The sequence below is a fragment of the Pezoporus wallicus genome, unplaced genomic scaffold (assembly GCF_028554395.1).
Source record: "Pezoporus wallicus isolate ANWC-B61680 ecotype Strahan unplaced genomic scaffold, APGP_CSIRO_Pwel_v1 contig_10953, whole genome shotgun sequence".
In the NCBI taxonomy this organism is placed as follows: Eukaryota; Metazoa; Chordata; class Aves; order Psittaciformes; family Psittacidae; genus Pezoporus; species Pezoporus wallicus.
In genome coordinates, this window is record NW_026640653.1 from 28,445 (window position 1) to 43,570 (window position 15,126).

At 41.7% G+C, this 15,126-nt stretch overlaps 1 protein-coding gene across 4 annotated transcripts in view; it reads left to right on the forward strand.

Annotated features, from left to right (window-relative positions):
- ORC3 (origin recognition complex subunit 3) overlaps positions 1-14,777 on the forward strand; it is a 41,849-nt gene extending 27,072 nt beyond the window's left edge. For 3 of the 4 annotated variants that reach the window (XM_057419980.1, XM_057419981.1, XM_057419982.1), the window contains 7 exons: positions 1,209-1,342; positions 3,749-3,834; positions 4,325-4,422; positions 5,286-5,427; positions 11,507-11,623; positions 12,991-13,067; positions 14,219-14,777. In XM_057419980.1, the coding sequence (XP_057275963.1) occupies positions 1,209-1,342; positions 3,749-3,834; positions 4,325-4,422; positions 5,286-5,427; positions 11,507-11,623; positions 12,991-13,067; positions 14,219-14,324 (760 nt within the window). In that variant the 3' untranslated portion in view covers positions 14,325-14,777. The remainder of the gene's footprint in view (positions 1-1,208; positions 1,343-3,748; positions 3,835-4,324; positions 4,423-5,285; positions 5,428-11,506; positions 11,624-12,990; positions 13,068-14,218) is intronic. The other variant, XM_057419983.1, reaches the window with a different exon arrangement.
- Positions 14,778-15,126: the final 349 nt, after the last annotated feature.

Below are 15,126 nucleotides of genomic sequence, written 5' to 3' on the forward strand. Positions count from 1 at the left end.
GCATCACCAGGCTTACAAAAATCCATAACCCCGAATCAGATAAACTGAAGTTTCAAATTCCAGCTTTTACAAGCATTTAGCATCAACTGCCAGTTAGAAACTAGAGATCAATTTGCAATTGCTCTTCCAGACATCCATAAAGCTTCCCCAGCCTCTTGTAAATCTTCCTTAAATCTCTCTTAGTCAATATTTAGGTGGCTGATATGGAGATGGACTCTCTGACGCACTGATCACCATCATTTCATTCTTCTGTCATGCTCCCTCTTTTGTGTAGCTGTGGTTTTTGTATCTTCTAAACTAAAATCCTTAGACTGTTAGCAGCTTTGGTTTCTATTTTTATATTAGTACCTTTGCTTTCAATAAGACAAAGCAAAACCGTAAGAATATGCCTGGGAAGGGCTTCTAGTAACAGTGGATATTACAGATGTGTGATTGTTCAGAACCAGAGTGTTTAGCAATGGGAGCCTCTCACACTGCATGAAGAAAGTTCCATGCCTGTGTAATGGTACTGGCTTGATGCAGTGGCTGCAATTCTAGATTTCATTTATGGATATTTGCCAGGACTTGCTTTGGTATCTTTTAAAGGAAAATTCTGAGACTGAGCAATGCTTGGTGACACTTACAGAATGCCCTAATACATAATTAAAAATAAGTAAATGGCTGGATGTTGGGCTAAATAATCTCAAGGGGTCACTTCTAGTGGTGGTTAGGCTTTAGGTTTATAGTGACCAAATACAGAAAACTGCAATTAGGGTTTTGCTTGCGAATCATTTTGAATACAGAGTAATGGATTTTGTGGCTGTGTGAACACACACTAATCTAATTTTCTACCATTTCATGAACTATTCATTCTTGGGAATGGCTTACAAACCACACCGTTCTTCTTTTTGATGAGAGTCACAGTCTCAAACATTTAACTCTGTATGCAGGGAGTGTTTTTAGCTAGCATATCAGAAAAGTTTTCATTGTCAGTTCTGCAGGAAACTGTAAACGGCATCTGTCCAAGTTGCTTTGCTTCCTTCTGTCGATGACAGCAAGGAAAGAAATAACTGAAGACTGGGAACAAAGACTGAATGCTTGAAATCTTGACAGTTTTCTCTTTTAAAAGGAGTTTTCCCAATTATTTTTTAACATTTTTCCAACTAAGAACATTTAAAGCTGTTTCATCATTCTGTGTTTCAATTTCAGCCAACAATTGTGTCTTTCAGGATGCTGAATAAGTCTGATTTGGAAACTATGCTTCAACAATGTGTGGAGATACTTGTGTCATCTTCTGGAAACGAGTTTGATAAGGCAGTGGAGAAGCTGAAGGAGTTCTTGACCCAGTTTCAGAAACTGGAAGGTGGGTGTGTACCATCAAACATTCCATTGCAGATTATAGGAAAAGATGGTTTATAATCTGACCAATGGGTATAATTTTACCTGGTGATATCCTGCCATCATATTAAACCATTGGATTTTTCAGGATTGTTTTAAATACATGCACAAAATTAGGAAGTGCTTAGATTATTGGTATGTGGTTCATGCTTTTTATAATACAGAAAAGCAATGTGAGGTAAGAAATTGGACAGATCAGCAAACATTACTCACTAAATCTGTCATATGTAGATCTTGAACATTTTACCAGATGTTGCAATTGTTTAAAACATTTAACAACTAAAACCAGATATTGAGAGATATATAGGAGCAAACTTCCTTATGATACAGTATTTAATCCAAATATATATAAAGTTATTTCACCTGCATGTTCAGTTAGATTCACATAAGAGCCAGGACACCAAGTGCCAGTTGTCAGGGCTCTGCTGACAGGGTGTAACTTGTCAGGCCCATATATTTGATTGTTCATATTGTTCATGGTAACTGAAAGTTAGTAAGGCAAATGAGTAGCAGCCTTCCATCTTTCAGAGGCAGATTAGTGCCATACTGCCTCTGAAATAGGAGTATGACATACTCCAGCATTCTTCTGGAATGGGAATTTCATTGCTTCCCCTGAACTACAAGAGTGCTTCTCTGTGATTCCCTTTTAAAGATGAAGTGGTTATTACCTGTTCTGCTTTATGCTTATTAAGTTCATTATCAGGGTGGTTGCTTGCTACCCAGCTTTTGGACAAGTAGGCAATAAGCCCCACAAAATGCAGTCTAATATTAATCAAAGTAGTCATGTAATGCTCTGGTGTTAACTGAGGCTTGTTTAGAAGAAATTGCTCTTGTCTGTACCATATATTTTTTAATAGATGTAGTGACAGCAGGGCTGTGGTACAAGAAGTAGGTGGTCACTTTGAAAAAGCTGTATATGTCACTGAGGACAGCAGCACTGAAGGATCTGAACTATGGTGGAAAACCTAAAGGTTGATCTAGTTTAGAAAAAAGAATTGAAGCGAAAGGCTTTTAAGTAGCTTGACTTACCTTGAGGTAATAAATAAAAGAGAACAATTCTGGGAATTCAGGGACATGTAGAACTATAAAAGAAAAAAGGGCAGTATTTATTTTCACGTAGGACTTGAAGATATTTTTAAAGCAGAGATGATCTAATGAATCCATAAAGGGTCTTAGTTTGTTTTCAAAGTGGACTTCAGCTATAATGAAAAAGTGAGAAGGGGAAGTTCGGATAAACTCTTCATGAATAGGTTGCTGAGTTAGGTGACTTCTGATATGTTTCTGTGACTGTGTTGATCTTCAGTGGGAGTTTCAGAAGTCTGCCAAAAATGTTATATACCCACATTTCCCACAGAGCTCTTGGTGTGAAAAGATAGTCCAAAATTCTTTATTTTCCATTGTTAACAACAACAAAGCCCATCTTCCCAACTGCCTCGTGAACTGGAAAAAATGAAAACGTGAAGCTTGAGGAAACAGAATACCCTTGTGCTCAGTCTATTTTGACCTAAAGGATTGATAAAAAATACCTTAAAATGTATTGGTGCAGTAGTGGAGAGAGCAAGTTCTCTGTTTTGGAGTCTTCAACACAAATGCAAATGTCCACAGGGCACTGGAAAATACAAACTCATTTTATGTAGGTCACCAGAAAGCTTTTATATGTAATGATTGTCACAGCTGATTGGAGCTTGACCTGTGATCTGTAGGTGGAATCTCCATGTTATTACCGTCTTCATAAGTAAGGCAAGAAATCTAGTTACCTTTTGTTTTGATTCTGGTTATCACTCATCCTGCCATTGATTGTGATTCCGGAGTTTTTGCTTCTTTGCTTTTACCTAAAACTTACTAATTATTGGTGCAGTCGATCAACAGACTACATGGCTATGAAAACAAAGCTTTGTTATAAATTGAGAATAGCACTGAACAATGAAATGCCTTACCATGCTTTTGGTTTGCTGCTCTGGGTTAAGTACAGAGAACTCATTTCTGACATTGTGTTTTTTGTGTGTGAGAAGGGCTGTGTATTGCAGTGATTGGCTTTTTGAACGCTCCTAAGCATCAGTGGTATCTAGTACTAATCTGTTCAATTTACAGATATTAAGAGTATGACCTAGGATGACATAAGCAGAATTCAAGTGCTGTGCAAGGCTTGTGCTGGATCTTTGCTCAGGGCTGAATTGCTTCAGTTACCATTGATTAAGCTGCACTGCAGAGTCCTTGTTTAACTATCTGTTACAAATTGCAAGACTCAAAAGCTGCCTGTGTTTGGGTCTATGTTAGCTGAACACTTCTCAGATTGTTTCTAGGGGCAAGGGGGCTATATAGGTAGTCAGGAAAAGTTTACCCCACATATCAAACATTAGTTTTGTTCTAGTAGCAGAAGCTTTCCAAGAACAAGATGTGTCCGTATCGTCACAAAAGGAGCTCCAGAAGAAGACAGACCTTTATCATCTTCAGAAGGTTAGGCCTGTGTAGGCTTTACTGACTAGTTCCTTAACTAAATCTTTTAAGATGTACTTGTCCATGGTTAGTTCTTCCCAGCTTGCTGGAGCTCTGAGTGGAGGTTTTGTATAAGTAACTCTTCTTAAAAATGAATGAATAAGTACCAACTGTGTATGTCGGGCGCACCTGGCACAAAGACAGTTATAGAAAATATCTGTCATAAACTAGGGTTTTAAAATGCAAATTAGGGGGTTTCTTCTTATTTAACTTGTAAATGACACTTTCTGCCTAACACATATTTCTTTGAATTTCCCAAACTCCTACCACTTTGAGAACTGAATACACTGGCCTAAATAAAAATAACTGCACAATCACACTTTCAGACATCACCAGTGAAGACATGCCAGCAAAGATTAATTATACATGTTAAGCATATAGATTGTGTTCTGCAGAGAATAACTGCCTCCCATGTAGTCATGTAGTTTTATGCACCACTCTTTTTTTAAAGACCTTGTTGGAGTTGAAGGATTCAAGGCGATCTAAGAAACTGACAAAGTTTGAAATGCTTCGTTACGAAGTTGTTGACTATATAGACAGTCTCGTAAGGTGAGCCTTCCTGGTTTATACTCCTGCATTAGCTTGCACCATAACTTTCAACAGAAATCTTGCTAGCATGTTAACCTTGCCAAAACTGTGGTTCGGTCCCTGCAGCCTGAAGCACATTTTTTTCCCTTCCTCTTCTTTCTTTGTTGAGGGTTCTAAAAATAATAATAATTAAAAAAATTATATAATCTCTTTTCCATAGATCAGTAGAAGTAATTGGCTACAGAAGAAAGCTGAGGGAGGACTGGGTGTATGTGGCAAAGTAGAGTTGAGAGGTTTTACCCTAATCTTTGCTGATCTGTTCTACTTAGAAAATTATAGATGTCAAGTGAGATATCCTGTGCGTTTTGGGAACTGTTTTGGTGAGCAAGGCAAAGCAGAGAGGGGTTTGGAGGCAGCTCAGTAACAGAAAATGTGAAAGGCTTGGCATGGGGGAAGAGATGAAGGCACTTGTTAATTATAGAGCTGGGGGGGGGAGGGGGCAGAGAAGCTAACAGAAGTATGACAAGTATGACTGTGCTGAGAGAAAAACTTCACGTATAAAGACAGTGATGGGCAGAGGCTCAGCACAAAGCTCTGAGATGGCTAAGCAAGATCTGTGGGGTATATGACTGATGTTAGCATTTCAGCTGCTGCTCTTCAGTGGCCCAGCTATGCTAAATCCATTAGATGTAGAGTTGCTAATAACAAACTTCCCTGCTTAAAAGTTGATTTCAGCACTGTTCATTGATTTTTCAGAGATTTGTCAGTACTGGTTGGGAAACATACATTCTTGTAGTCTCGAACCGCAGTAGAATTCTGTTGTTTCCCACAAGGTAAAGCTTTGTATCTCCTTCCTTTCCCCATATCTCATGTTGCTTTTTCAGGAATTACCTTGTTCCTGCAGACCACAAAACTCTGCATGAGATAGTGTATTTCAACACAGCCAGTGTTCTCCGTGGGCACTTGAATGCTGCCCCGAGGATTGCACTTCATACAGCTTTAAATAACCCATACAGCTACCTGAAGGTAAGAAACAAGTGAGTTGTTTGTGGTGCTGTAGTGGTTTCTGAAGGCTGCACAGGAGGATGATGTGTAAGGCTGAGTTCTGCTGTTTCATGGAGCTTGGCACACATTCAGCTGTTTTGCAGAGAACCAGCAAGTTAGTGTTGATAGGCAGCTGGGGAGTTTGCAAAGTGCTGGGGAATCTGGCTGGCCGAAACAAAGCACCTAATTATGGAAAGGGTTCTGTGTGGGAAATCCATTTTTCCAGAGCCTGTTCTAGTCATGCTCTTTTCTTCCTCCTGTTGAGGTAGCAGAAAAGTCATTTTGTCCCCCATTATAGATGGCATGACTGTCCGTGGGGAAAAATACAGTGTCTGCAGCTCTTTCCAGGGACTTCCTTTACAGGGCTGGTGCTTAGTCCTCACTGTGTAGACTCAGTGTAAGGTGAAGGCTTTGTTCAGGTGCAGTGATGAATTAACAATAGCTTAAATAAAGCATATTTAAAGTAGTATGTTGATTTTCTATTTACCATAGTATCTATTGAGTATTGGGATTATGTCTTTTCAAAGTCCGTGAAAAGGATTGTCACTGGTTCTGTTACTTAACCCTGCCCTTTTGTAGAGAAGAAAATCAGCCCTTTTTCTTCCTGAAATCAAATTCCCGGGATGACCAAAAGAAAGAAATAGAGCAGGGTTTGGAAAAGGAGTGACCATATGTCATGGTTTAAGTCCAGTCAGCCATGCAGCTCGCTCGCTCACTTCGCCTCCTTCCACCCCTGCTCCCAGAGGGATGGGGAGGAGAACTGAAAGAACGTAACTCCCACGGGCTGAGATAAGAACAGCCCAGTACCTAAGGTATAACACAAATCACTGCTGCTAACGGCAATAATAATGATAAGGGAAATAACAAGGGAAGAGAATACAACCACTCACCACCTGCTAACCGATACCCAGCCCAACTAAGCAGGGATCTGACCCTTCCAGGTAACTGCCCCCAGTTTATATAGTGGGCATGACGTGCTGTGGTATGGAATACCTCTTTGGTCAGTTTGGGTCAGGTGTCCTGTCTCTGCTTCCTCCCGTCTTCCCTTCCTGCCTGGCAGAGCATGAGACTCAGAGTCGTTGGTCAGAATAAACATTACTGAGCACCAGCTAAAAACATAGAATCACAGAATAGTTAGGGTTGGAAAGGACCTTAAGATCATCTAGTTCCAACCCCCCTGCCGTGGGCAGGGACACCTTATGCTAAATCATATCACCCCAGCTGTTCCCAGGCTGAAAGTCAAACACACAAAGCACTGCACCAGCTACTAAGGAGAAAAATGACTGCTACTGCTGAACACAGGACATTATCCACCCCTTATTCCATACTATTCACATCATGCTCAGATCCCACATTTTCAATATACCATCACTCTTATATATATACATATATACATACACACACACACAGAGATCATTCCTTAGTGCATGGACCACTCCCTATAAAGCTGCTAAGTTCATCTGGTACATGATGTTGGGCTCCATCTGTTTTAACAGTCTTTCAGAGCAGGAGAGGCTGTGTACAGTGTTCACACTTGTGAATAACCTGGGCACTAGTGTCCATTGCTAAGTCCACCCCTCGATCATGAGTCCGTCCATCTCTATGTTGCATCTCTGCTGTGATGGCCTGAAGTGCCATGGGCCCACCAGGCTCAAAATAATTCACTGTCCCCTTCAGCAGTTTCTGCAGCTTGTTGCTGGGGACTTCATACAGCTGCCTTCCATCTCCGACGCTTCCAAAGCACTGGAGGGGCCCAGTGGACTAGATACTTGCCCATACTGTCCCACGCACCCTGCCACTCATGACTGTCCAGCTTTGGGGAAAATCTGGTCCTCCTATATTGTCGTCTAACCCCAGACAAGACCCAAACCTGACTCTGCTTAACTTTTGAGATCAGACAAAATGGTTACAGGTAAAACACAGTCTGTGTGTGTGCCAACATGCTGATCCCCATCACAATCAGCAGGCAGGTCCCAAGGATACCCAAAGGCCATTCAAAACCTTCAGAATTCTCAAATGATGCTGCCGTACTTGTCACTAGGGTGTGTGGGAATGTCTCCTTCATAGGCTGACCACCCAAGGAGGGGAAAAAAGATGTGTAATTGCTAAACACTTCTATTACATACCTCCCAAAGTATAGAGGTGGAGACCACACTGGGAACCTAAGCCAGCTCAGTTTCATGATCAATGATTCTATTGTATTACAAGTCATTACCATAAAGTACAATGAAACAAGAGCCTTATCCCAAGGCCCCCAGCTGATAAACACTAACAGAGCAAACAACAGCTGTAAGTAAGGTACAACATGCTGAAACTGTGAGATCAAGAGCAACAACTTTGAGAGCACTGTGACAAGTGACTATTAATCCAAAACAATGAATGCTTATCACAAATACGATTAGACACACTCTGGTCAGATCTGTCGTTATCTCAACTCTTCGTGCCCCATGTTGGGCACAAAAAAGTACTGTTGTGGTTTAAGCTCAGTTAGCCATGCAGCTCACTCCCTCCCCCCCCCCCCCCCCCCCCCCTTCAGCTCCCAGAGGGATGGGGAGCAGAATCAAAAGAATGTAACTCCCCCAGGTTGAGATAAGAACAGCCCAGTAACTAAGGTATAACACAAATCACTACTGCTACCACCAATAATAATAATGATAAGGGAAATAACAAGGGAAGAGAATACAACACCTCACCACCTGCTGACTGATACCCAGCCCGACTGAGCAGTGATCTGACCCTTCCAGATAACTGCCCCCAGTTTATACAGTGGGCATGATGTGCTGTGGTATGGAATACCTCTTTGGTCAGTTTGGGTCAGGTGTCCTGTCTCTGCTTCCTCCCGGCTTCCCCTCCTCCCTGGCAGAGCATGAGACTCAAAGTCGTTGGTCAGAGTAAACATTACTGAGCAACAACTAAAAACATTGGTGTTATCAGCGCTGTTCCCAGGCTGGTAGTCAAAAACACAGCACTGCACCAGCTATGAAGAAGGAGAAAAAACAACTGCTACTGCTGAACCCAGGACACCATGCATTTCTTTGTTTTGTCCTTAACTATAGATACTACTTGGAGTTATCCTTGTGCCCTAACATTTCCCTTGAAAATGTGATTACACTTTTGAAATGAAAACAATTGGTTGTAGCTGGAGCTGAGTGATTATATGCTACTTGAATCAAAGCCAGCACTTACGGGGAGTTGTACTTGATAAAGATCAGTCTTTGAAATCTGCAACCCGATTCATACTGGGTTTGTTCGCACCGTGCCTCTATTGGAACGATGGCTGTCAAGTTTTGCTGTGTGCAGGAGCTATTTCTAAAACCACTTAAGAGCTTATTTGTGAAAACAGTAGTTAGCAAGTGGGTACCATTAAAGAGACCTAATATGAACCTCAGTCATTTATTGTTTTTGAAAACCTGTAAAAATACAGATCAGGAAAGCTAGCAAAATCTGCCTACAGATGTGTTTAATAAGTATTCTCTTTGATGAGTTGACAGGGTTTAAAGCCCTCTGTCATCCTGTACTTTGTTATTTGACATGCTTTAACATATTTCTGATGTTTTCCGAGTAGATCATGAAGGTTTGGCATAGTTTCTAACAGCAGCAATACTGGCTGAGTACCTTGCTTTGCATTTTAATCCATGTGACTAAAAGAAATATGTTTTCTTGTTTGTATCCATGACCTCTGCATGGCTTGTACTTTCCTGGGCTATAACCAGAGCAAAGTTCTCTAGAGCTGTTCCTTCCATGGGGCAGTGGCAGAAAAGGATCTGCTTCAGTGGAGTATCAGCAAATGATTAATATGTGATGCCTTTCTTGCAGGAACCCAGTCCAGTTATTTATTTATCAGAACATGAGCCAAGAATCATGCTTATCCTGAAACAAACAAAAAACACTGCCAAAAAAAAAAAACCAAAAGTAAAGTGCAATTCTGTTTTCACTGAGCCCTTGAAAATGCAGCAAGTTGCAACTTGGAGTAATAGCACTGCATGAGGAAATCTGATCTTGGATCTTCCCGGAGTTTAGTCATGCAAGTTCTGATCATGACCTTGGATAGGAAGGGCAATTTTCACACTGTTCTCAAGGATGAGCCCAGTTACCCACTAATTCATAGCACTTTGATTGCTATGAAATGAAAATCCTCAAGTTGCAATTAAGCTCTCTTATCGGGGAAAGGAGATACCATATGCATTTGATGCTTTGGAAAGAGAGTAACACTAATTCCAGAGCAAGGGATGCATCTGTCCTCTGTCTAGCTTCTGGGTTCTGGGCGCAGGGTCAAGCAAGAGGAGCCCCTCATCAACAGTGTTCTGGGTTGTGCCCACTGCCTCACTCTTGCTGAAGCAGCACCTCTGTGGTGCTGTACTGGTGGTTTCACAACTGCTGCTCGTTCTGGGGCAGCTTCCTGCCTCTGTGTGTAGTTATTTCCTCTCAGCACAATGCGTGTGCTGCTGCCTCAGGAAGCTGAGGTTTCCCTACATGCAGTCCCTCGCACTATGCTGTAAAGACTTGGCCTTGTCACCACAAGTGAGGCTGAGCTCTTCCAGGTGCTGGCAGAGCCCCTGCAGTGCCAAAGTAATACCTTTCTTGGATCGTTCTCACCGCTTATGTGTGGTCCAGCTAGATACTAATTTCTGTAGGTGAACCTGTTCCAGGAGAGTGCAGTTGCTTTAGAAGTTGCATCCTCTCATGATAGTGGTAATCAGTGCAAAGTGCCCAGCAATGCCGGCATTGGCATAAGGTGAGTGGTAGGAAGCCACTGACTTAGGTTGAAGTAGCAGGAGGGAAAAGAGAAGGACCTGGGGTTATCCTTCTGGCAGTGGTGAGCCACTATATCAACCAGAAAGTGTAACTTCACCTGTGCTGGTTACTAACACAGTAGTATTTGAAACTACTACGGTACCCTCCCAAATTATAGTCTGGTAAATTACTGTCTGGATTGTCACATTTTGAGGGCTCAGCCATGTTACTGTGAATTATCTGGAGACCATTTAGACTGAACTGACAGATGTTAACCTTATCTCTGCAGCTTTTGTGGTCCTTGTACAGAATAAGTGAGTTTGACAATTGTCAAGCTTTCTGGATGTAGTGAGATGCCTCCTAAGTGCTGGAGCGCAAGCTGAACCTGAGTCTCACAAATTGCAGGGTTTGAGAGCTGTGAAAGGTAGGCTAGAGATTCTTGAGCAGCCACATTCTTGGCTCAACCTTCTTTTCTATCTTGAAAAGCATTTATTTATGGCGGCATCTTGCTATGGCTTCACAGGCTTCCCAAAAGCAACTTGCATATTCTACTAACATGTAAAAGCATTTTAGCCAAAATTTCTGTGAACTGACAGGAATGGTCAGTGGGTGTTTTCATTCTTAAGAGTGCATGAAACTGAAAACTGCAATAAACCCCATGAACCGATAACAGAATGTTGCTGCAGCTCTTGCTTCTGGCTCAAGTGGCTTTTTCACTTCTCAAGTAAATGGTTCACTGCTGATGACGTGAATTTCCTGACATACAGAATAGTTTGTGAGAAATCAGACTTTTGCCTTTATGGCGGCTCAAACCAGAGAGAAATGATCATTACATTTCAAGGACGAAACTCAGATGAGAGAAGTGATTTTGCTTTCTAGCATATCTGATAAAGATTTCCTTTTTCCTTTAGCGGGGGGGGGGAGGAGACACTTTTCTACATACTACATTCTGAGGCAGATTCTGACTAGTTTCTTTTCCTGAATCCATAGAACAGAGTATTTCCCTCTGATAAGTAAATAGAACTTGCAAAAGAATTGGGGGAAAAGTCTAATCAGATAATCGCTCATTAGAAACTCTCTAAGTGTACAAAACTATAGAAGGAACGCCAGGAGTGAAGTAGCTGCGTGTTTTTTTATTGGTGTTTGTTTTTAATGGTGTGCTTGCTTATTTTCCCATTTTGTTCTTTATTTCTTTGTACCCTCCACTTGCCATTAACCACACAAACAGTAAACGTACCATGTGAATTTCCTGAAGTAATGTTCTGTGTAGCCCTTAGAACTGTTCCAGATTCAGAACTGATCAAAGTTACTGCATTCTTTTCAACAGAATCAAGCTTTGAAGGGTGACGGCGGGAGCATTTCTAATAAAGCCCCTGACATATGCATCGTGTATAAGCTTCATTTGGAGTGTGGCAGATTGATTAACCTTGTTGATTGGTTAGAGGTATGTGACAGTGCAAACAGGGTCTTCACCTGCTCTCAGTGTTCTGATTTATCCTTTTGCTGCATGTCTACTTTTCTTCAGTGCCTCTTTTGACAGCTTAAATCATTGCACACCTCAGTCCCTCCTGTGCAAGAATCTAGTCACCAGCCCACAGAGACTTCCTCTGACTACTGTGGATCGTTTATTTACAGATGATGATGAAAATGTTCTGCTTCTATTTTATGCTCGGCACAGATCAGATCTTATGCTTCACAATGTTACTTTTTTATTATTATTCCCTTTAAAGTCTTCTGTGATGCTTCTGTGATGCTGCTGCTTGGCAAGTGTGGGGCTCTCAGAGAGAATGCTTGTGCTAAGGCAGAGCAAAGGTCCTTCTAGCCTGATATCCCATCTGTGGTGTGACCAAAAGAGGGGAGGAGTATAACAAGAGAACATACATTAATAACAGTAATGTTTTGGGGGAGACCTTACAGCAGCCTTCCAGTACCTAAAAGGGGCCTGCATGAAAGCTGGAGAGGCAGTTTTTACAAGGGCATGTACTGGTAGGACAGCAGGGAATGGCTTTCAGCTGAAAGGCTAAGGAGGAAGTTCTTTCTTGTGAGGGTGGTGAGGCACTCGCACAGGTTGCCCAGAGAAGCTGTGGCTGCCCCATCCCTGGCAGTGTTCAAGGCCAGGTCAGATGGAGCTTTGAGCAACCTGGTCTAGCGGAAGGTGTCCCTGCCCATGGCAAGGGGGGTGGAACTGGATCATCTTTAAGGTCCCTTCCAACCTAAACCATTCTGTGATTCTGTGTTCTAATGTTTCCTAGACTGTATTTCATAAGCCTGTCTGGATTATATTACCAATGTACCTTTGTAGACACCACAGCATCCTCTGGCAAGAAGTGCTGTAGCTTAACTACAGGCAGTGCGTGCTGAGGACATTCCTTTATCTGTTTTGTTTTCTGCTGCCTTGTTTGTATACTAGAAATACAAATGGACAGAAGCCTCTTGCTGTCCCTCACTCTTACAGATTTCTTCATAGCTAACATATCTATTGCCTTCATTTTTCCATGTTTAAGCAGTCTCACTTTGAGAATGTTTTTCAGTTCTGTATTGTTTCTGAGAACAAGCCAGGGACCAGAACTGCACTGGGATTTAAAATGCAGGCACACGAGTTCAGAGAATGAGGTCTTTCATTCTGTATTCCTGCCATGCTAATGTGTAACCCTGTTTGCTCTTTTGATGGCTGCTGAACTGAGATTCTCATGGAATTGCCATTCCAAGATCTCATTCCTCCTGAGTGATAGTCACCAACTAAGAGCTCATTGTTTATGTGGAGCTCTGTTTATGAAACATGTTAAATCTGTACTGCTTTTCCCTTTCCAGGCTTTCTCAACAGTGGTGACAGCAGTTGAACCAAATGCAGATACAGCTTCCTCAGACCAGGTGGATGATATCATCCAGTATCCTTTCTCATTGCTCTCAAGCTTGACATTTGTTAATCACAGGATTAACGAACCAGGATTTTCAAAATTCAGCTTCATGTTCACTGATAACTGATTCCAGAAAAATAAGGCTGGTTTAAGCAGCCTTAATGTACTGGAAATGTCACAGAAATACATCAGCTGATCAGCAGTTGGGCTGAGTGGGTTGAGGTAAGAGAGCAGCTTCTGACCATAGGAGCTGTTTGGGTCTGAAACAGAACCAACAGACTGTAAACCAAGTTGAAGCTGTTCTAGTTGGTTAAATCATCTGAAAGTTGGTACAGCTGCTATATGGGGGGGGAGCACTGCTGGGGAACAGAGGGTAAGATAGCTGTGACCTAGAGAGCAGATGGAGAACAAACAATGAGAGTTTATGATGAGGAAGGTGGAACCTTAGCAGAAGAAATGACACAAGTAGTGTCCTCAGTAGAATCCATGAGTTCTAGCACCTGAGAGTTAAGAATTTTAGTTCCCTCAAAACAGACATTTTGCTTCTCACTTTGTACTGATTCTTAACTGAGATCTGAAAAATATCTAAAGGATGAGCATTAGAACCAAAACTTAAACCCTAGCTGTAGAAAAGGAGGTTTAACTACAGGAAGAATACTTCTATGGTGTAAAACTTCACCTAGCTTTTAGTATAAGGCCTTTCTTTTTTTACAGTCCTGACGATAATTAAAACTAAATTCTGTGTTTAACTGAAGGATATATAGTTGTGTGTCAGGAAGGCAGCAAGAAAGGTGTATCAGAGTATAGAAAAGGTGGTGCTGTTTTATGAAACTCAAAAAAAAATCTAATTATCTAACTTCCCATTCTTTTGTCAGGAGACATAGTAATTTTGTAGTCTCTCAGAAGAAAGAATTTTTACTTCTGTCTTTGTAGGCTTTAAATGTGGTTTAACAGTGGAGAAAGGAACTCCCTCCCGTTGTTGCCACATTGTGCACTCAGCAAAAGAAATACTGATCAGATTGAAGATTTGTGCTTCTGTAGGCAAATCCTGTCCTTTTCCCCAACAATTTTAGTGTTATCAGTGCTTACCATGACTTCAGAGATCTTGCCCTCCTACAGCAAGTGCTGCCTCCATCAATACATGTCATAAAAAGTGCAATTTCCTTAACTGAAACATCCAGTGCTCGTTTTATTCGTGCTGTTTCTGAACTGGAACTCTTGGGCTTCATAAAGCCCAGCAAGCAGAAAACGGACCACGTGGCACGGCTGACGTGGGGTGGCTGTTAATGTGCCACCAGGACTTTAGTAAATCTGTTCTTTCTCCCACCGTGCAACAGCTGCGTTCCCACTAACCCAGTACTTGTAACTTTGGATACCGAGTCAGTGATGAGCGAATGTTGTGAGATACATTCTGAGTGCCTGGGTAGGCTTGAATAGCACTGTTGGTTTTTAACACTCACCCTCCCTGTGTGATGTACTGCTCTCATAATGCTCATGTTCCAAATACTGCTGCTGTGCCAGTTTTCATCTTTGATGTCTGATATTTAACGCTATACTGATGTAATTCGGGCTAGCAAGCCAAAAGGACAACACTGGCTGTGTAGGCTCCAGAACTGATGAAGCAGTATTAAGTAACTTGCTCGTAAGCTGATAGGAATAGAGTTGTCATGATAAAATGCCTTCCAGATCCTTGAACTACACATTCAAAAATAAATAAAGCCGGTATGCTAAAAAGACTAAGCTTCCATGTTCTGCTGCATGTTCGTCAAACCACAACTGCTTATAACACCCTGAAAACTCCTTCATGAGGAGAAAGGGATGGAATTATTTTGAAGGTACAAGTTTTTGCTCTTTGAGAATATCAAAAGCAAACTGTCTAAACCACTCCCTTCTTCTACTGAAGTTGATTAGTAATGGGTGACTTGCTGTAAGGGAAATGTGGGTCAGCACACACTAAATGAGACCACGGCACTCATGCACCTTAGACGAAGGTAGTAAAATCCACATCTGAACTACACGCTGTAACGTCCCTTTGCTGAGGATGTGTACTGTAGGAAAGCAAAGGAAACAGCTACATTGAGAATAATGG